Raw genomic sequence first — 22,777 nt, forward strand, 5'->3', positions numbered from 1 at the left:
TCGTAAAAGGTGGAATTTAACTAATTCTGTGATTTCTTTCCTAATCTCCTGTATTATGTTTAAATAAAAAATTAAAAATATGTAAAATATTAAAAAAATGTTAATATATTTTTTATAGTTTTTAAAATATTTCGATTTACATCAGGAATCAAAAACACAATGATTTAAATTTATTTTACCAAGTGTTGGTAATCTATTTTAAGAAGTAAAGAATAAAATTACTGGCTTGAAGATATAAAATATAATTAAAATGCGTTTTCATAATATAGAATTTGAGTTTAGAGTTTGCATTTATTAATCATGTATAAATTTAAACATTTCTGCTGGAATTAGAGAAAAAAAACTTTAACTTGACCTATTACTACACCAAACTAATTTTAACCTACTTTACACATGGGTAATATATGTTTAGTTTTCGAATCAATGGCGTATTAAACATACACTTACTTTACCATCAAATATCAATATTTTTAAATTCAATGAATAAATACACAATATATAGTTACAACCATTAATATTTTATCTAAAAATTTTTCAAAAGGGCTCTTCACATTTTATTTATTTGTAAATTATTGCTACCGTAAAGATCATCGCTAAACTCGTAAAAAAATGTTCTAGAATTAACTTTGTTATTTTTGAATTATAGGGAAAATGTGGGGCATTTAAAAAATAATATTATTTGTTTTGAGGCATCTGCAATAAAAAATATGTAAATCTGGTAAAATAAAAGCATGTGCATTATTTGGAAGACATAAATAAAGTCTAGTAGAAAAAAAAGAATCAAAAATTTTGCTGTGGATACAATATTTTGTGCAAAGGAAAAATTCCAGACTGGTAGAATACATTATTATGTGTTAATAAAAAGTATTTTCAGATGAATTTCTTAATGTATAATATCCATCTTTATACTTCAATTTTTACTATTTATCATTAATAAAATTTTTCAATATCCATTTTCTTCTCGTTTAATGTGGCATATTTCTGATCCGACGACACCAAACTTTCACCTGTCATTTGCTTTTTTGTCACTAAGTGTTCTTGCGAAATTTTTTCTACATGGTTTCCCTTATCTGTATTGAAATGTATTTCCCTCCCACTTTCCCTCCCACAAATGCTTCCAAATATAGGAAATTATCTTTTGTCCACATTCTATATATCGAATTTAAACTTACTAGTAAAATACAAGTTTTAGTAGTAGTTACCATATATATTGTATTTAAGATAAAATTTTGTAAGTTTAGGAAATTACTGAGAAAACAACAGGTTTAAAGATATAGGGGTATATAGAAACATAGAATAATGCCTCCAAGTAATTGTTTTCGGCATATAATATCACTAATATATCCAATATGTATTTTCATGACAAAAGTTTGAATTTTAGAGTTAAAGTATATTAATTTATATGAAAAATAATTTCTCTATCCAAAAGCTCATAAATATTTCATTTTCATGTATTTAGGCAGATTCATTAAATTTAAGGATTAATCGGAAACACAGAAACAATCAAATGATTTTAATTATGTATTAGCTACAATAGAGTAGTTTCTTATATGAATCCCTACTTCTATTCATTATTATTTTAAATAAATTCCTGTCAATCTAAACGATCATAAATTCTCTTCCTGAAATGGAGACAACAACTAAGATAAAAAAGATAAAATGTGGGGAATTCGATACCACAAAAAAAATATTTTCTATTATTAAATATTATATTAAAAAGATTTTAACCATTGTACAATCATGTATAAGAAATCTATACAATCTGCAAAAACTTTCTGGCTTGAAAATGTGCTCAAAAGTAGCAATTGTTTGTGATTTGTAACTGAAAAAATAATCACTAGTATCCCGAGGGTACAAGCAAGTTGATGTAAATAATGCATTTTTTCCCGATCAATGATCAGATTTTTATATTTCCATATAGATGAAAAAACGCTTTTATCAATAGTAAAGTCATTCTATAAAACATTAGGGCACTTTCTAGAGAGTAACCTATAATGTCAATATCGTAAGAGGTAATGGAAAAAATACTATAACTCAAAGAAAATTGTGATAGAAGTTATCATCATTGCTCAAACACTACAATAGAAAGTTTTCCTATTTGAATAATATAAAAACGAGTATATTTAATAAATATATTCGATTTCGAGGGATAAAGTCGCATACTTTTTATTGTTCAAAAGACATCTTAATTTAATTAATAAATGCAATATATTATCGATAGAGAGTTAATTAACTGATTGTTATTCTTTTTGTGCTTTATTTTTTCATTTCTTTATCACTATATCTATTCCTGCCATCACTGCTTACTGTTCATAAATAGATATGAATAAATACACCATTTTACAAAATATACAAAAAATGTAGTATTTTTCATTCACCGATAAATGTAAATCATTTTATCTTACATACTTTACTAGCAATTTAGCGTTTGATACAGATGCGTTTTGGTTGCGAAACTTTATATGAATACGTGTGGGATATAAGCGTATCGCAGACATGAAAAGTAAATAGCAGAACATGCCTCTAAATGTTCATTTATATCTTTAATCCCCCCCCCCTCCGAGGGGCACCTCGAAAAGAGAATGAGATGCTTCCGATATGGCAGTTGGTTTTCGCCACCCTGGGGGGTACACAAATAGGTGAGGGATCTGGCATTCGGGAAGGGTTGTACCGTGGCCGGTGATGGTGCTTTGGACTCAACCACAGTTACCGCCTATTATTCTATCTATTATTCTGTTAATCTATTATTCATCGCATATTTTGTTGCTTCTAATATGAATAGAATTTTGAGAGAAGGTATAAGAATAAAAATATGAAATTATAATAATTATTATTTTGTATATAATTCTGAGAAGATTATTACATAAGGATGTCTTTCAGAAATAATCAATTTTATAATCGAAAGTTTGTATTAGAACTCCTTTGCTTAAATATAGCAAAGTTAATTGAATTAAACTGGCATAAAAATGTAACATTTATAAACCTACAATTTAAATGGAGTAATGAAAGCAATAAAAAGAATTACATTTCGTAATAATATGTCTAAATGTAATTTCCAAACATAACAATTATTCTCAAAAGTTTGAAATTCTTTTCAAAAGGGTATAAAAATAACTTTTTTAATTTATAAACCATTGAAATGCATTGTGATTCAGTTTCATTTGATCTGCTTCTGCTCTTCATGTAAATGTTAAAGAAAAATGCGTAATTTTATATTGACAAACATAGTGATATAATAAAATATAAATCAGTACTTTTTGAATAAATAAAACTAATTAAAACTCATCGTTTTCACATGTGTAGTGAATAAATGTAAGATAAATTTTGTACCCAAAATATTAATTCCAATGTTATCTAATAATTTTTTAATGCCTGAATTATTTTTATTCCATTTATGATCATATAAAATATTATAATTATAATAAAGTCAGATTAATCTTATCAAATTCGAGACGTGTCAAAAATAGCGAGCACTCAAACAAATTTCTAAATTTATATAAAACAAATATCGCTTATTACAAAATATGGAGGTAGTAAGGCATTGATTATGACGAGAAAGAATTCGTCAAAAAGTTTGAAAAATTATATTGTTAAATCTAATAAATTATTTACCAAGAAATAAAATTTCCTTTTTTCAGTAATTTCTTAGATTTTTTTTTATTTTTTTTATAAATGGCCGTTAAATCTAATAAATTATTTACCAAGAAATAAAATTTCCTTTTTTCAGTAATTTCTTAGATTTTTTTTTTATTTTTTTTATAAATGGCCGTTAAATCTAATAAATTATTTACCAAGAAATAAAATTTCCTTTTTTCAGTAATTTCTTAGATTTTTTTTTTAATAAATGGCCGCATATACGCCAACAAGTTACCGCTTGCTATAGAGACAGACTAGTTCGTACTTAAAAGTAGCGGCTATTAATAAAATATTATAGCAGTGGAAACATTATTTTACATTTAATTCATATTTTTATCTCTCACGAAATTTCTTACATATATTCTTACATTACAACAGCGTGGAAAACGATAATTGTTTTATGGACTTTCTTAATTCCCATCGAATGATGGAATGTATAAATAGAGTATTTAAATGGTAAAAAAAGAAATCAGCATTTTTAAAATTTGTGAATTTTTTTTCTCAATTTATTGAATCATGGTCACTACAGAAAACTTAATATAATGGAGGAACTGCTATTAGGAATGAATTAAAATTGTGCATCTTTCCGCAAAACACTTTTGTCCTTCGAGAAATGAAACATAACAAATGTTAATGTATAATTCTAAAATTTATTTTATCATAATAAAAATCACTTTTAGTAAAAAATATATGAGCAAAATATATACCCTTATATTTTCATTACAAAACTATTTTAAATTTCGACTTTCTAATTTTAACATTAGAGATTCAAAATCTTATTTGCTAGCAATTTCGGAATGAATAGATCTAGACTAATTAAACTTGCGTTTTGTGAATAATTTTCGATGCAATTTTAAATTTTTATGCGAAAAATGGATATTGCCATTGGAAATTTTGAACTTTGTTCTTATTTCAATTTATAGACGGACCGTTATGAATCTTTTAATTCAAAAATCTTTAAGATTACGTTAATTCCCATCAAGTGATACCTTTCTTATGATTGTAAGATGAACAATGCTAGAATAAAAATGATTGGCTCTTTTTTTCGCGGCTGTACACTAAATGTATAATGGTGTTTTTTTAGAAGACCGTTCACGATATAATTAAAAAAAAACGGGTCCGTTTCTAAGGTTGAGAATTTAGCAAGCTAATATAGCCAATATTGAAATATATTCAATGAAATTTAAACTTTTCTAATTGCATTATAAACTTCCTATTCATGTGCGTTTGTTGGCTTGGATAATGCCTATTGACAGAATAATACATTTTATGCCTGTTTTGTAATAGACGGTTAAATTCAGAAAATACTGGAATAGGCTTTAACTTCTAAAACAGTTACTTGTAAGAATATAAGGTACAATGCATGCGCATATATAAAAGGAACTACAAAACATTTACTGAAAGTGTCCATACCAAGCTGTGGAATACATTATTTCCACTTATTCAAGCGACAATTATGTATTAATAAATTATGCGCTAGCATTTTGATTTGGGATGCATTTAGTCTCCTTGAGCATCAATGCAAGCAGGAAAGGCTTACCAAATTTGAACGGACTTCCGATGCTTAGAGTATTTGGCCCTTACACATTTAGGTAACGATTCCCTAATAGTTCGCTAATGGATATAACATAATTAATTTGCTTCCAGATCAGTGAATTCATCCTATCGGAAACTATCCCCTTCTCCAACTGAATCTGACTGTTGAAGGGGGTATCTCCCTTTAACACAATCTATAGTAACTCGTGGAATTCTGCTCCTAGAATGACGCGATGTCTTATGGAGGAACGTGATTATTATAAAATTAATATAAAATTCTCAGTTTAAATTATTCACTCTGAATATTAATAAGACTTGGGCATCAGTGTGCGGTCTTTTTAATTAAAAGCAATTTATTGGTTAGTAAAGCAAAAATGAACAAAAAAAATTATAAAAATATTAAAATTTTTCTACTTTGAAGCTCCCGAAATTATCTCCAAATTTCAAGAGAAACTTATAAACAGATAATTAATTAAAACCAGATTTTCCCTTTACAGAACCATTGAAAGATATGATACGTTGTCCATTTTCCAATAACTAACCGTTATGTTGTTGTTGCTGCTTATGGCACTTGTCATATACAAGACCTCTGACAAAGTCTACTATTTTAAGCCGAGTTTTAGCGTCTTGTTTTAGTAGCGTCATCTAGGGCCAAGAGTATGTATCAGCTACTCAAGTGTCACAGCTTTTTTTTCACAGGGCGTACTTCATTCATACATTTCATTCACTCATCCACAGATCGTAATTTAGACATGAGTCAGAGAACGATCACCTCTGACATTGTGGCTACTTCAGATTTTTACGTGCGCCAGTTACCATGTACACGAGGAGTTTTCGGCCGGCGGAATTCAAGCTCACAACCCAAGGAATGTGAATCCAACGCCCTACTAACCAGGCTCTCCCGGCCCAATCACTATGTAGCAATATTTGACATCATGCAGTTGTTTTAAAAATATCCACATGTTCGTTTGAATAACTGAGATTTTCCAATTCAAGTATTGACGTATTCACAAACCTGTTATTGGCATCCTATTAAAAACTGGATCCTTTTGTTATTATTTTTAAAAATAAAATAATCATTTTGTTGTATTTAAAACAAAATGATATTAATTGTCGTAAAACTAATTGTCGCAAGCATATAAACCAAAGTCTTATGAAATACCCAAGTCACAAACACTTATTGTCAATAATTGTAGAAATTGAACATTATGAAGTTTCATTAATGTTACCTTTAACAATTGGTGTTTCAATCGAAAACTGAAAGAAATATTATCAAAATGAGCAAAAAAAGATTTGAAGCTCATAAAAATAGACAACATTTTGAGTGACCTTTTTAGCGATATTCAAAATAGAACTGACGGCCGAAATTAAATGCTAAGATATACACATTTCCCACACGTACTAGCTCCCCCACGGCTAATTAATTTAGCTTTAAAATTTCAAAAGAACGCTTATTTTAACAAAATTTTTAATATTTTTTCATGCATAACAAAACATTTATCTCATAAAATTTAATTTCATCCATATAAAAGTCTTTTTTAAAAGATTAAATGCGTTTATAATAGAAATGACTTTTTCTTATTGGAGTTTTAGTTTAGTTTAGTTATATTAACGTCCCGTTGTAAAGCAACACTAGGGCTATTTTGGGACGGACCTCGTAATTTTGAACCACGGTCAGATGACGAGGACGACACCTGAGCTGGCACCCGCCTCTCTAGACCACACCACACCAGCGGGAGGACGTTTGCCATGACGGATTTAACGTGCAACAGTCCCCCTCACACGACGGTTCTTCTGTGGAATCGGGTCTCGAACCTGAAACCCTACGGCTCATAAGCCGAGACCTTACCACCAGGCCACTGCGGCCTTTTCTTATTGGAAATTATATACTATAAATTAGGCAAGATTTCAACAATGGCTGAAGAAGAGAATCATGAAAAATGATCAAATTGGCATACATTTATCTCTCACATTTTCATTATCATTTGTATCTATATCTGGAAGTGTTATGTAAGGTGATTATTCTTTTTCGCATAATCGGCTACGCATGACAGAATAAATGAGCAGTTTTCGTCTGGATTAATTTGTATTTTGCGAAATTAACAAATATGTAACGAAAACAAATATATATGTAATAATATTCATAAGTAAATCTGTATAAAATCTACATCATAAGTAACATCAATAAAAAAATCTAGATAAAAAATTATATCATTATTTACCAGCAAAAAACCCACTTCAGTTACAAGAAAAGTCAATTGCGTGCATTAGCAGGTATTAAAATAAATAAAAAAGTAATTACTTTGGATATATCTGCCCAAATAAGATTTTCAGTTTTATTTAACACTAGCCGCCTTTGGAGACCAGCCGGTTCGCCAATCTTAATGTTCGTTAAAATTTTAATAATTAAGTATTTTATGCAGTTCCTACTTTAATATCTTTTTCATCAAAATATTTTAAAACTAAGATTTTCAGTTTTTTTTAACATTATATAGAGAAGACTGTTGCATCTGGGATCACTTCTATTATACGAAAAATTATAAAAATCAGTGTTTTGTCAGTTTTAAGATATCTATTATATATGCCAACTATTCAATTTTAGTTTTCATATTTAACAGAAACATAATAATGGTTAAAAATTTATAATTAAATGCATAGTGTCGCTTTTTTCACACACATACTATTGTACTTTAGATAATATTATTGTCTTTGTTTGGTTAGGCCTATTTCCTCTTTATTTCATATTCGATAAGGAGAAAAGGAGGTTTTTAAAAAAGAAGAGAAGGCATCCTTCAGGTTTTAATAAAAGGCTTCAATATTGATACAGTAGGAAGCTGCTTCTCTGGATAAACTTGGCCTTCCTGGCTTTTAATAATATAGTTTTGCATCGTAATTTTTTTAAATAGTGTTATTTGTTTTTCATATATTTTGCTTTCATTTTGCCACTTGACAGATCGAATTATATTATCGACTACATAAACTTGTAAGGTAAAAAATGAACTCTTTTCTTTAAGAATTAATCTTAAGTTCATCTCTGCTGCTTTGCTCATATAATATTCTAAACAGAGTTCGTATTTTCTTTAGGGGAATAATTTTCTATTTTTCATATTGAACGTCTCATTTGAATTAATCTTTACCTGACTTTTTTTTTATACGTCAATTGTCGAGTCAATGTGCCAAATTTAACATTAAATGTTTTACACGATTTTCCAATTGAGATTTTGTTTTCACTTTCAGCACATACAACTGCAATTGTATCCATATTCCATCCAATATTTTCAAATTTTTATCTGTCTTTTTTGCTCTCTGATGAATGGTATAATATATACTATGAAAAAAGACTATGATAAATGACATCACTTTCTTCGATCTACATATTCATTAAAAAGGAGGTAATAAATGACAATTCTTATGCGCAGTGGTCGTTATATTCGAATTTACAAACAGCGTAAGTTTATTTCTAAAAGACGCTGCATAAAATGGAATATAGAAATCCACAGTAAGTTTTCTTCAAATATATCAAGAAAAAAATATATTTATGCAAAACGTTTACTTTTTTTACATAGTAATAACAACATTATAGATGCACTCATACACAAAATCCGAAATGTAACCAATTTTAGCTTCAATTAGGCAGAAATAAAAAGCTTAAACGGATGTTAATTTTAAGGGAAAATATTTCTTCCTAACCTTGGATATATGCTTTTCCAGCTTATTCGACATTAATGAAAACCTAACAATTTAATATCAAGGTAATGCCTTTCTTAAGAAAAGTGTTTGATGCAGTTATTTATTTTTAAACTAAACTGCAAATTCCTTCTGCCGTTGTGAAATTAATCCAGAAAAAATAATAAATCTTAGCTCGTCAGTTTAATATTTTGAGTTAAAATCAAATCAATTTGAAGAGTAATTTCACGGAAAGGGAGGGATAAATCTGCTGTTAATTTTTCAACGTGAAAGGTTTATGGAGAATTCGGGGACATTTATTAAAAAGTCACTTCCAAAACAAAGATTAAGAAATCAAAATCACAGAATCGGAGATTGAAAATTTATGTAAATTTAATTCGTTGCATGTCCCCGAAGCAATATTCGTAAGTTAGTTAAAAAATAATTAGTTGTTCCTAGCAAAAAATTTATAATTTATTTTTAGATAAAGTTGTAAGATTTCGGAATTATATAAAGGATATTGTTATACAAAGGCAAGATTGCATAAATGCTATCGTATGAAATTTCTATTAAATACCAAATAAATACCACATTTCTAAGATTAAATTAATTAACTATAATATTTCTGTGTTTATTACAATTTGCTTCGATGACTTTCCAAGAATTCTAAACAAATTAACAAATCCTGGCTAATATTAATAAGTAATATATCATGAATACTTTTTACATGCATTTACAATGTTGATTAGTTATATTAAATGAGCATTATACATTGATCTAGACCATATTAATATTCCAGAAATTTCGTTGAAGTTTAAATTCACCGAATATAATATCTCAAATTAGTATTTTGAATCATATTTTTCTTAAATAAAAAAATAATTACATTTAATAGAAGTAAATAATTTCATATTAGTCACCTACAATTGCAATATTTGCCTATATTGTTATATATTGCTAGAATGTCGAATAATAGAAATGTTGTAATTGCAATAGCGAATAAGTACATACAAATAATCAACAAGTAATTACATGCAAGTAATCATTGAATAATCAGAATTACTTGCAATCAACTATTAATTTTCATTGACTAAGTAAAATAACCAATTTTATAATGAATAATGTATGATCAAATAAAAATTTTTAACTTGTAAAACACCAGCAAAAATACATATATATATATATAATTAAATATAACGAAATGATTTATGTTCACTCCCAAAAAAAAATTCCGCGTCAGTTGAATTCCGCATTGCAATTATATTTGAGATTCAAAAGAAACGTTTTATTAGTAACGAAACGTTATTTATATAAATACGACGCAAATTAATTAGATTTACTAGAACCATTTTTTTTTAATTTACTTTCCTGTTCTCTGAATAGCTTGTAAAAATGTGAATCAAATAAAATTTTGTAAATCAGCCTATTATATTTCTCACAAATATGTGCAACGCATTTATATGTTTTTAAGCAATTCTTTATTTTTACTGCCTTGTACAAGAAATATACAAAGAGAAGTTTTTGTAACCATTAATTAATTTGACCTCAAAATTTGACGAATTTCATTGTCTCATGCCTTCCTAAGTACGAAAAACCCACTTTCATAGTTACATCTATCTGTATGTCATCATTTTGTGAATTTAGTATGGCTCTGTATTGACCAGAGAGATCTTTACTTTTGTTCTTATAAAAAAAATAAAACATTTCAGCAGTAGTTTTTTTTTTTTAATTAACTTTTGAGCGAAATTGTTTTGTTAGAAATTTGACTGTCTTAGTGCAAATGAACACTAAGCGTTATATGGATAAAATTATAAGCTAATTGCGGAAAATATATAATTTGGTACATTACTTTATCATCTAACTAGCCGCCTTTGGCGACCAGCCGGTTCGCCAATCTTAATGTCCGTTTAAATTTTAATAATTAAATAGCTTGAACCGGAGTTTAACCCCCTTCTTCGCCAAGTTGCTGTAACGCGGAAAAGCTGGCAATCGTTATTATGCACTATGATTGAACATCTGCTCCTTTGCTCTTGAACATTTCACAAGGCCATTGATGACGATTTTTAAAAATTTCGCCAAGCAGGGAGTTAAACTCCGGTCGTAACATTAAATATTTTACGCAATTCCAACTTTAATAGATTCTTCAGCAAAATATTTTAAAACTTCAAATTTTGATAGTCATATAATTCACTCATAATATTATAAAGGCCTTCAGTCATAACGTAATATGTATCTCTCTAATTTTCTGTTACCCCTCGTAGAATTTATGCTTTAAATTAAAGTGTAAATGATTAATCTGCAGTTAATATAATAATATTTTTTACTGAAACGAAGCATTTTTTTTTAATAATATGATTACTGATAATAGAGTCACTGAGCGTTTAAACCTTATGGGCACTAAAGAATATCTTTCTTAATTTATGTAATATCTCAAGAATTTGTCAATAAAATTTTCTCAGATTCATCAGGAACAGATCTATTAATTAACAATGCTTAATTTTAAATGCATCAAACACTAAGAAAATAAAATGAATCGTTTAAAATAATCGGTCGAAAACAGGTTTAAAAAAACTACTTAAAAAACGATGTACTTAAAACTATAAGCATATACAAAAAATATATAACTAACATAAATACGATTTACTTACAAAAGCATGCAACTAACCTAAAAATAATTTAAATCATCCGTTGATAGTGGTTGTCATGACAACAATCAGAGCAATGCGCATGCGTGAATTTTCTTCGCCAGTTGGGTAACGCAAATGCGTGAATTTTTCTACGCTAGTTGGGGTAACGCTATGCAGATTATACATTTTTTAATTTCTTTTATTCTGTGTTATTTTAATTCAAAAGTACTTCAGAATGAATCTGAAACATGGATTAATTAACAATGTTTAGTTTTAAATGCATAAAACATTAAGAAAATACACAGAATCGTTTGAAATAATCCGCCGAAAAATGTTAACCCTGGCCTCATTAGTGTTGGGAGAAAAAAAATTGAAGCCTTATTCATTTGGCGGTGGGGAAAATGGAAGATTTTTTTGGCGGGAAAGTTAGTTTTTAATTAATAATTAAAATTCTAATTGAAATTTCAAAAAAGGGACCCCAGGTGCACATTCCCGACATCTAAGGTATACATGTACCAAATTTGATAGCTGTATGTCAAATGACCTGGCCTGGAGAGCGCCAAAACACACACACACACACACTCATTGAGCTTTATTATAAGTATAGATATAGATTTATGAATTATTTATTAGATAAAAAATTAGATTAGATATCGTGATAGTTTCGAGGAAACTTTTATCAAAAACTATAGAATTAGATTACATTGTCAGTTTTGAAGTGATTCCATTTAATGAAATCTGTTATAGGAATATTTAATATATCTGTTATGGAGAGCAGTTGTTATAAATCTACAGAATTATGAAAGTTCTAGTAGTTTTAGATTAACTTGATTTCTATCTGACATAGGATCAGTATTGTAGGAAAAGACATATCAAATCAATAGAATGGCGAAAGCGATTAAATGAATGACATTGTTAATCAGAACATATTCGTCTTTGAGAATTCAGGAGTGGCTCTGCTATCCAAAAATGCGCATGTTCTGAATTCATCCGAATTTTCTGTTACATACACATGCTATTGTTAGCCGTATATTTTACTATGCATAGAGATAAAATTTCAATAAATTCGGTGCGCTCCATGCGCCTCTCTATAGCGGTGGCTAAAACAAAACTAATATTACAGATTTGACTGGGAAAAAATAACTCATTTCTTTCAGCAGACCACACCTTCTAAAAATTTCATAATTTTTGTAAGCTGTAAGGTTTTTCTTCCTGGCAAGATATTTCCTAAATCCTAGTGTTGTCAAACAAGCTATTATCTTTTGGTTATCATGACGATTTGGTTTTTGTTACAGTATATAAGAAAAGATGGATCATTGTGGCAAATGTCTAGATATGGATGCTAATAATGTTTAATTATAGCTTAAGGCATAAAGCGTTGTTAATTAGAAATTATTTTCTAAAATTATATTTTATTTTATTTTAACTGGTCAACAAAATATAAGTTTTGAACATCTTAAATATTAACAACATTTAGGTAATTTTAAATAAAATCCAATTGCATTATAGAGTGATTGATACATATGCGCAAAATTTAGATTTAAACATTACTAAATGAATTTTTTTGTACTAAATACCAAGGTTCTATCCTCAACTTTAAGCAGAAATGTATGTACAGTAATGGTTATAAAAAGAGACAGTACGCTTCATTTTACTATCTGCCATCCTAATGTGAAAAAAAAATACAATTTTAAATGTTTTACTGAATACTAAAAGATAATGTGCCTAAATCGTTCATTGCATACTTATTCTGTAAACTTAGATATTCCCTCTGCCAATATCCATTTTTGAATTCGTCAATAGATTTCCCATGAAAAATTATCCAATTTGCACATTTTAATAATTTATTTTAATTTAAATATTTATTATTATTATTTTATTTTATTATTTATTATTATTTTACTTTAATTTTAATAATTTATTTTATATTTTAATAAATATATCATTACTTCAATGAGAGATATTTGATATCTTCTGCTAAAAAGTTTTTCAAAGAATTATTAATTTTAGTATTAGTATTCTTGCATTTCTGTGTCAACATATAGCATTCCTATCATCAATGATTATTATTCATAAATAGATAAGAAATTATACTTTAATTAACAAGCATATTAAAAAGTAGTGTATTTTATTCCTTAATATTTGTAAAATAATTTTTCTTGGACCATTTATTGGCAGTTTAATGTCCTCTAGAAATGCTTATGACAGTGAACTATTTTGTTATATGATGACGCATAATCAGAACAGGTATTGCAGACGTGGAAGACAAATAACGGAATATCTTTCAAAATGTCCATTCCTTTATTCGTTCGGATTTAATATAAAGGTTTCCTGCTTAAAGATTCTTTTCCGAATTAGATTAAAATCTTTTTTTTTTTTTACTAAGACCACATACTAAATTTCATTCATTTCTATGATAATACTCCTGAACTACACTTAACTGTTTACCCTTCTGAGTAATCTTTTGTATACTAATTTCTCAAAAATATTTAATTAAAAATTAAAACCTTGCAGTGCTGTCGATAATTTTCGATATTTTCTTTTTTTTCATACATTTTAATATTTTTTCAACATTAGTGAATTTTGTGGAAATCTTTTCATAGCTGTGAAAAACGTAATCCGTAATTATAATGCCATCAAAAACTTAACTTGTAAAAAAAAACCCAAGTCTTGCAACTCAGTTCTTCTCTGGTAAAACGTTGTGAGATCCATGTAATACCAAGTCGGTCAATTTATTCAGTCCCTACTTAAGGGTCCTTCTGTCACAAGTTATTACGTAATTAACTAACCTAACAACATCTTATAGTGACCATATCTATATTAAAAATATTTTATGGTGTAAATAAATAGATTGACTTGGCCATCGCATGAAAGCACAATCTTTACATAAATTAGATTGCATTAACATATTATATTAAATTAGATTGTTTAATGCGATTGCCAAGTCAATCTATTTATTTAAACCATAAAAGATTTTTAATATAGATATGGTCACTATAAGATGTTGTTAGGTTAGCTAATTACGTGATAACTTAAACCAGAAGGACACTTAAGTAGGGACTGAATAAATTGACCGACTTGGTATTACATGGATCTCACAACTTTTTACCAGACAAGAACTGAGTTGCGAGACTTGGTTTTTAACAAGTTAAGTTTTTGATGGCATCTCATTTCTTTTTGTAGATAGTCCTTTTCTTATTTTTGTATGTAGTATTCCTCTTTTTCTTTTCCGGTGCTATTTCTTGAGCTTCAGCTACAGTTTTTCTCAAAGCCCACTCCCTGTCTCTATGGGTTTTTCTCGTAAGCTTTGATGTTACAATTTTTGACAAGTCTGGACGGTAAATGCTTCTTAGTCTGTTGTATTCACAAATTTAGGATTCCTGCGCTTTAATACTTCCAAAGTCGACATTAATTAGATGTAAGTCGTCCAGACTTGTAACTCTCGAAAATGTCACGTAAGCTTGACCGGATGTGAATACTGCAGAATCTATATCCATCAGTGCATTATTTAGACTTAGGCCCTGATTTTTGTGTATAGTTATAGCATAGGCTATACATATGGGAAACTGTTCGTGATGAACATAAGCTCTATTAATAATTTCAAATTTAGTTTTGACCGAAATAAGCTCGTAAACACGTTCATTATTAAATGTAATGTATATTTTCTTAATTATTTTTGTATTTTCCAGATCAACCTTTACTCTTTGCACTATACCGATAGAACCATTAACTAAACCAAGACTCACGTCAATACTTCGCCTTAACGTGACTTTTGCTCCTATTTTTATAATTATGTTATCTTCCAGGCCTGCAGTCATAGAAGCACCGTCTTCATATTTTTTTATGCATTCACGAGCTCTTTTTGTTAGGTATCTGGGACAATCTATGCTATCTACAGCCGTAAGTTTTATTTCGGGATGTGGAAGAGATTTAAGCATTGTAGTATTTAATTGTTGACACATGTTTTTTGTAGGTAATAAGCAAACGGTATCATCAGGAAGTTTCGAGATGTGTTCAATTATTTTAATTAATCTGTTTTCATTTGCATTGGATTTGAGAGTTATTAATCTAGTCGAGAGTAAGTCGTGGTCTTTTTGTGTAGTCACACCTATTCTTACTCTATTTAGCATTTCACACAAAGTCAGAAACATTGAGCTATCGCATGTTAATTGTAAGTTCATCGTATATGAACAGTTCAATCCACAGATTCGGTATACTGAGGGAACCTAACAGCTTGTTAGTTTCAGCAGTTGGTTGTTTTTCAAAAGGTGACTTTTCGCTTTCAGGCGGAAGCTGTAACAGATCTCCGAAAAGTACAAGATGTTTTTATTTCCAAATCACCCATTCTGTTCGTCGCTTGTATCAAATATTTCAGATAAGCGTAAATGAATATACGTTAAAGTAACATTGGATATCATCGACACTTCGTCTATGATAAACAACACTATTTCTTTCAAATCTGATCTCAGAACCTGGAGTACTTCACCAGAAAGTGGCTTGTACTTCGGTGTTTTCTTGTGTTCTACAGGCAGCTGCAATAATTTATGTACAGTCAATCCATTCACATTGAATGCAGCTATTCCTGTTGGAGCACTAATTGCCACTTTTTTGTTTAAATACGTCTTAACTCAAACTTTCAGAGTTTTTATTAAAAAGCTCTTTCCAGTGCCAATAATTTTTAAAAATTCAGAACTAAATACTTTCGAAAAAAAGTAAGACTATATTATGAATAATATATGTATTAATCAAAGAAGATTATGATTTGATTGATTGTTATATCGCCACTATGGTATTAACCTTTTAACACGGGCCATTTCATTTATTTTTATAAAATTGAAATCTAAAATTAAATTGGTCATGGGCATTATTGATAAAAAATATGATTAGCAATAAACAACATTTTTAGGGGCTAATCTTAGTTGAACTAATTGGAAATTCAATCAGTTAAACAGACAATAGAGAATACGAGAGAAAAAGTTTGAAACTATCTTAAAATTGGAAAAAAATTTCATTGAATGTTACATCATTGTTATTTAGACATTCATTCGATTGCGAATCTACACAATGACTCTCATAATAACGCTATCCTTGGAAAATCAATTAACGATGTTAGCACAATGTAGCACCACAATTTCAACTTTCTAATTCATCTTTTTGCAAGGAATTTTTTCGGTTATAAAAATAATTATTCTCTCACACAAGTTTCCGAAGGTTAAAATCCGTTATACCAATTGACAATTTATTTTCGGGATTATTTTATTCGTGCAACAAATATTTGAAACAAAAAAGAGTATCATTTTCAAACACGAAAATACCTGTCATGTAAGTATAAATTAATAAGTAAGGTAGAATATTCGAGAAAAAAATGATATTTTTATAATCTGATTATATCGTTGTCAAACGTAATCTAATTAAATTGCAATTCTTAAAATCTAAACTTTCTGTACAAAGGATACATATACAATTAAGAAATCGTATATAATTAATTCAATAAATCAATATTTTTCTTATTAAAATCGCACTCCTACTCAAAGTACTTTCTTCTTCGTAAGGGCGAATTCTGTGAAAAGAAGGATGCAAATATTTAAAAATAGAATTAATAAGATCCAATTCTTCTATTTTTAGAGATATGTTTGAACCTAAATTGAATAATAATTTTTTTAGTTGTTTCTATGAAGGCTTCATGAGGAATTAAAGAAAGATGAATTAAATATGAAGTGGTATAAAGTGCTATTCTTGTTAAAATTGCGCGAAATTTTCTGAGTACTTATGTGTCATCAGCATTACCGTTATTGACGTATTTAAAACGTTTATCGGAATTTCCATTCATTAAATTTCATATATAATTTACAAAAGGGAAATATGCTTAAATACGAGTTTTTTTTAAATTTATTTCCCAGAAATTCTATCATGAAACACTTTGAAGGGCATTAAATGAAAGTTCTTAAGGAAAAATTTCTTAGAAAGTAAGCATGCGACTAGATGATTATTCAGATCAATTATATATCACACATTTCAAATAGTTAATTTGGCTTATAAAAATAAATTAATCAAAATGTTTATGTTTACATTCACAAGGAAATATAATGCATCTTAAAATATGACGCATTTTCTTTCAATATCAATTTGCACTTGTGTAAATTACCAAGTAAACTGCTTTAAATGTTAAATTGAAACAAAACTAAATTTCAAAATTTTCCACGTTATGATGTCATTTGACATGAACTAAGTAGCGTTCTTTTCTAAGCATTTCTGCTTTTAATTTGAGCTGGTGAAAGTTTTATAAATACTAGATGAAAACTTGATCTAAATATGCAAATAAATGTGAATGAATAATTAATTTAAATTAGTATTTAGAATATAATCTGCAATTAATAGAATTTATTAAATATAAAGTGTTTTTATTTGTTCATTTTCTTAATTAATAATTAGAGATGAAAAAAGTTAAATGTGCTATTTTTATAGCGTACAGAAGTGAAAAAATATTTTTCCCGATTTTATTGATATGAAAATAATATTAAAAAATCGTGAGGTATGGCTAGAATGACAATATCAAAGTAACAAATTTGGTAAATTCTTAATGAATTTTAATTTTTACTGAAAGTTTAAGAATAATTTTAATTATTATACTCATTGTGACTTAATTTTAAAAGTATTGCTCTTAATGTTTTTCTTTCTTAGTTCTCTTACTCATATTTTTGATAAAAGTCAATTTTCTATTGTATAAACTCTACTAAAGGCAATTTCTTTAATTCCAACTTTTTAAACTTTAATGTATTGTTCGGTACTATCGCTTATTAGTATCATTATATTATCACCTCATACAATATTAGTATCATCATAAATGGTGATTAACAATTGTTTTAATGTATTTTGATTAAGGAATTAATGACCTCTCTATTGTTTTTTTTCAAAGTTAACAGCCATGCGTTGATTTGATGACTATTTCGCAGCAAAATTGCAAATTCTAGAAAATGTAAGAATTATGGCCCGTCAGAAATAGAGATATAGAGATTCTTTTAGGGAATTCCATGTGATGACATGTCCAACCGGGGTTTAGTATTCACGTGAGATATAATTATCTCATTTAAATATTGATTTCACTAAAGATAATGACACGGAAGATTATTAATTATGTTCTTATTTTATTAAAGATTGGTTATTTGTACATGTGAATTTTAAAATTGCTTTTCTTCATATACTACTTGCATTGCCGTGCGTTTGTTTCCTTTGCTTTTTTAGAGGGGCATAAAACATACTTTTTTATTTTCCATCTAGTTAGAATTCATTCACCATACACCGAAAGGACAATTTTCATCATACACAAAAGAAAAAGGAGAACATCTTTACTATTAATTTCTAAAAATATTAAAAATATTTTTTGGAAATTTGATTTGAATATTCAATTCTTGGTCTTAATTTGATTAAAATTGAATCTTTAAGGCATTTTATTTTAAATGGATTGAAATTATAATTGATTTCTGAAAAATTATAGTAGTATTTTGTTGTTAAAAATATATTATTACTTAAAATTCCCGAGATATAATACATGAAATAGCAAGTGATCGATTCATTACCAAATTGGACCTCACAAACATGAAAAAAAATTATACAAAATATTTAAAGAAGGTCTTGAAAGAATTTCTCCCCACAATGCATTTTTCTACTAAATTTAGTAGCTCTAGGTCTGATCGATGTGGTCGTCAGACTGTTAACAGCTTCACTCTCGTTTTCCTTAATTGCTAATAATTATATCAATCTGTGTTTTTTTTTTTTTTCAAAATACTTATAAAAAGAATTTTACAAAATTCAGAAAAAATTTGATTAAAATGCAATGAACTAATACAAAAATGGTTATCTTAAAATGAATTTTATAATTTTCAAGGGATTCTAAGTCAAACTTGCTGGACTGGTCTTCCCGAAACCATCTCGCATATGTTCTAATAAATTTGTGCCTCCCCTCCCCCCCTTCTATGTATTTCAAACAACGAATATCTTTCATGGCATTGATGAAGGATAGTTTCGAAATATAAATATTTAAAGTGAATCTCGAATTGTTACTAAATATATCGCGGTAATATCTATCTTGAATGTCTTTTTATCGAACGATTAGCACCAAAATTTGACACAAAATTACAATTGTAGTCGCAAGATATCATACCAAATTTCAATGATTTGGGTCATTGCTTTTACATACATTCAAAAGTATAGATCGACAGATGGTCATCTGTTTGACCGATTGTGTTCGAAACCTCATATTTGATGTTTTGCTAAATCTATATACCAAATTCTATCTACCTAACTTTTCCAGTTACTGAATTACTCTGTATTCTTTCAACTAGACAGAAAGATTTCCTGTGAAGGGTTTTTTATCTAAAAATTTGATATAAATATACAAATTCGTCTAAATTCCCTATACCAAATTTCATACATCTAACTTGAAACGCTTTCCACTTATCATGTCCATAGATAGACAGATATAGTTCCAAAAATGTTTTTCGGTCTGAAATGTAGAGATTTGTCAAAAGTTCAAATTCAAGATTTTTCATAATGATTGCAATACCTATTCTACATCTCGTATGCTAAATAGCATTAAAAATAATTATACCAATCTTACAAAAATACAATTCCGAAAATTAATTGGGCAATTATAGAATTTATATTTTATAAAACCTGTCTTGAGACTGAAAATAATGAAATTCTCTTCCTCTATATTATCATTTATTATTCAATGATGATATACAGGAAGAATAAATATTCAGAATCACACAGCAATTGCAAGTTCTTCAACAGTCTGTTATTTATTATGTTCGCAGGCAGACAGATATAATTCCAAAAATATTCGAATGGTTTTATCTATACCTAAAAAATTTACTCTATCTACATTAAACTAACACAAATCCCTTATTAAAATGTAAGAATTATTCAGCGTTTCATGTTTTAGATTGGAAAATTATATACTGATTATGGGGCGTCAATTGTTATTCGTCAAATCCTTAAAATTTTCCATTTAACAATGACTGGACACATGTCCGAAGTCTGCATTTAATTTTCAGCAGAATGATAGTATTTCATATTCTTTTAGAAACTTAATAATTCAAATCAATTGGATGGCAATTATATAAGGCAACAACTTTTGGTGCGTGGCTTAACACGCATTGCCAAATTTACTTTAAATTAAAGTATTAAAACATTTTTACTTAATAAAAACTGCCAGCCATGTAAATAACAAAAATAAATTTTAATTACAAATTAAGTTAACAAATATAGAATATGATACATTGGCCGTAATTCCATCGACCAGCACGAGGCAGAAGTTCTAAGCAAGCCGGCGAAGGCAGGAAGTGAGTCACTCGTATTCGTTGGAGAGCAAAGTTAATCTCCATAGGTATGATTGATGCTTATCGCCAGTTGGCGAAACAAACAGTCATTTATCGACTGTTTGGCCGCTGCACACTCCCTCCGCAGTCTCATTGAAAATGGACATAACGACGTGGGGGTCGAACTTGTCGCCCTGAGCGAGTTGTTTGCCTTGCTGGAACGACGATGGATGTCTCAGCCGGAAGTGTTTTGGTACACTTAGTAGTGGAATTTGCTTCTTGCTTGGCTGGTGGTATACTGGAACACTCAGGAGGAATTATAAAAGCAGGTTTCAGGCATTCTATAGAAATGGTATGGGAAGCTCCCTTGATCTCGGGATCAAACGTTTTCTGTCGCCTGACAAGAACTTTGTAGGGTCCATCATATGGTGCTTGTAGGGGTTTGCGTACACCATCATGTCTCACAAATACATGTGAGCACTCGCTGAGGTGAGGATGTACAAAGATAGTTCTTTGTCCATGACAGGAAATTGGAACTGGTCTCATCGTTGCAAAATGACGTTTTAAGTCCTCCACGAGTTGCTTGGGTGATGCTTCTCCGGGTGTTGAATCGAAAAATTCTCCCGGTAGTCGCAGAGACTTGCCATATACCAGCTCAGCAGTCGTCGCTTGCAGATCCTCTTTGAAGACGGACCGGAATCCGAGTAAAAAGGTGGGCAGTGCTGCAGACCACTGATCGGTGTTGTACGCTTTCAAAGCTGACTTTAATGGGCGGTGGAACTCTTCGATCAAGCCATTGGCCTGAGGATGATAAGGAGAAGATCTTATCCTTTTAATTCCTAGTAGCTGAGAGAGAGCACGGAACAAATCACTCTCAAACTGTCTGCCTTGGTCAGTAGTAATTCTTGCAGGACAACCAAATCTGGCTATCCAGTGCTTAAAAAGATTTTGTGCTACTGTCTGTGCTGTCATGTCTGGAATTGGTACGGCTTCTGGCCATCTCGAGAACCTATCTATCAGTGTTAAACAATAATAGTTTCCTTGAGAAGGAGGTAGAAGGCCTACAAGGTCCAGGTGTACATGTTCGAACCTCTGTGATTGGTCTACAAATTTTCCTACTGGGATCTTAGTATGGCGAATTACCTTCGATTTTTGACAGGGGTGCAATGCTTAGAACAATTGTTGCAATCTTTTCGAATGTAAGGCCAAATAAAACGCGATCGAATTAATTTTGAAGTGCTGCGAATGCTAGGATGAGATAAATTATGTAATGATGCAAAAATTTGTTGACGAAATGATTCAGGAATATAAGGTCGATCTGTACTGTTGATACATCACAATAAATGGGAGTTTCGCAATTTGGAAAAGCAATTCTTTTAAATTGTCATGTTTCAGAATTATCGATTAAATTTTTTAATTCAGAATCAAATTGTTGTGCTTGTGCAATTTCGTTATAATCTATGGGATTTGGCATGTTTATTGCGTTTATCCTCGAAAGTGCATCTGCTAATATATTCTCAGAGCCTTTTATGTGGTGAATATCGGTAGTAAACTGAGATATAAAATCTAATTGCCTAGCCTGTCTCGGAGAGCATTTGTCCAAGCGTTGTTGGAAAGCGTACGTTAACGGCTTATGATCCGTAAACAAAGAGAAATTTCTAGCTTCAAGCATATGCCTAAAATGTTTGATGGCAGCATAAGATGATAATAACTCTCTGTCGTAAGCGCTATAGTTTCTTTCTGCTGGAGAGAGTTTCCGAGAAAAGAATGCGAGTGGTTGCAATTTATCATCTACTAATTGAGACAATGTCCCACCGATTGCAAAGTCTGAAGCGTCGACTTGTAAAATTGATGTGGCATCCGGTTTTGGATGTGCCAATAAAACAGCATTTGCAATTAATTGTTTACAATTTTGGAATTCTTCTTCCGCTTTATCTGACCAGTCCAATTTCGTTTTATCATTCTTTTTAGCTCCTCTTAAATATGACGTTA

At 29.4% G+C, this 22,777-nt stretch overlaps 1 protein-coding gene across 1 annotated transcript; it reads right to left on the bottom strand.

Annotated features, from left to right (window-relative positions):
- Nucleotides 1-20,935: 20,935 nt before the first annotated feature.
- LOC129962328 (uncharacterized) lies at nucleotides 20,936-21,757 on the bottom strand. The gene has a single exon (XM_056076074.1). It carries the CDS (start codon nucleotides 21,755-21,757, stop codon nucleotides 20,936-20,938), a length of 822 nt encoding a protein of 273 aa, XP_055932049.1.
- Between the last annotated feature and the right edge of the window lie 1,020 nt (nucleotides 21,758-22,777).

Source organism: Argiope bruennichi, chromosome 2 (genome assembly GCF_947563725.1).
Source record: "Argiope bruennichi chromosome 2, qqArgBrue1.1, whole genome shotgun sequence".
Taxonomy (NCBI): Eukaryota; Metazoa; Arthropoda; class Arachnida; order Araneae; family Araneidae; genus Argiope; species Argiope bruennichi.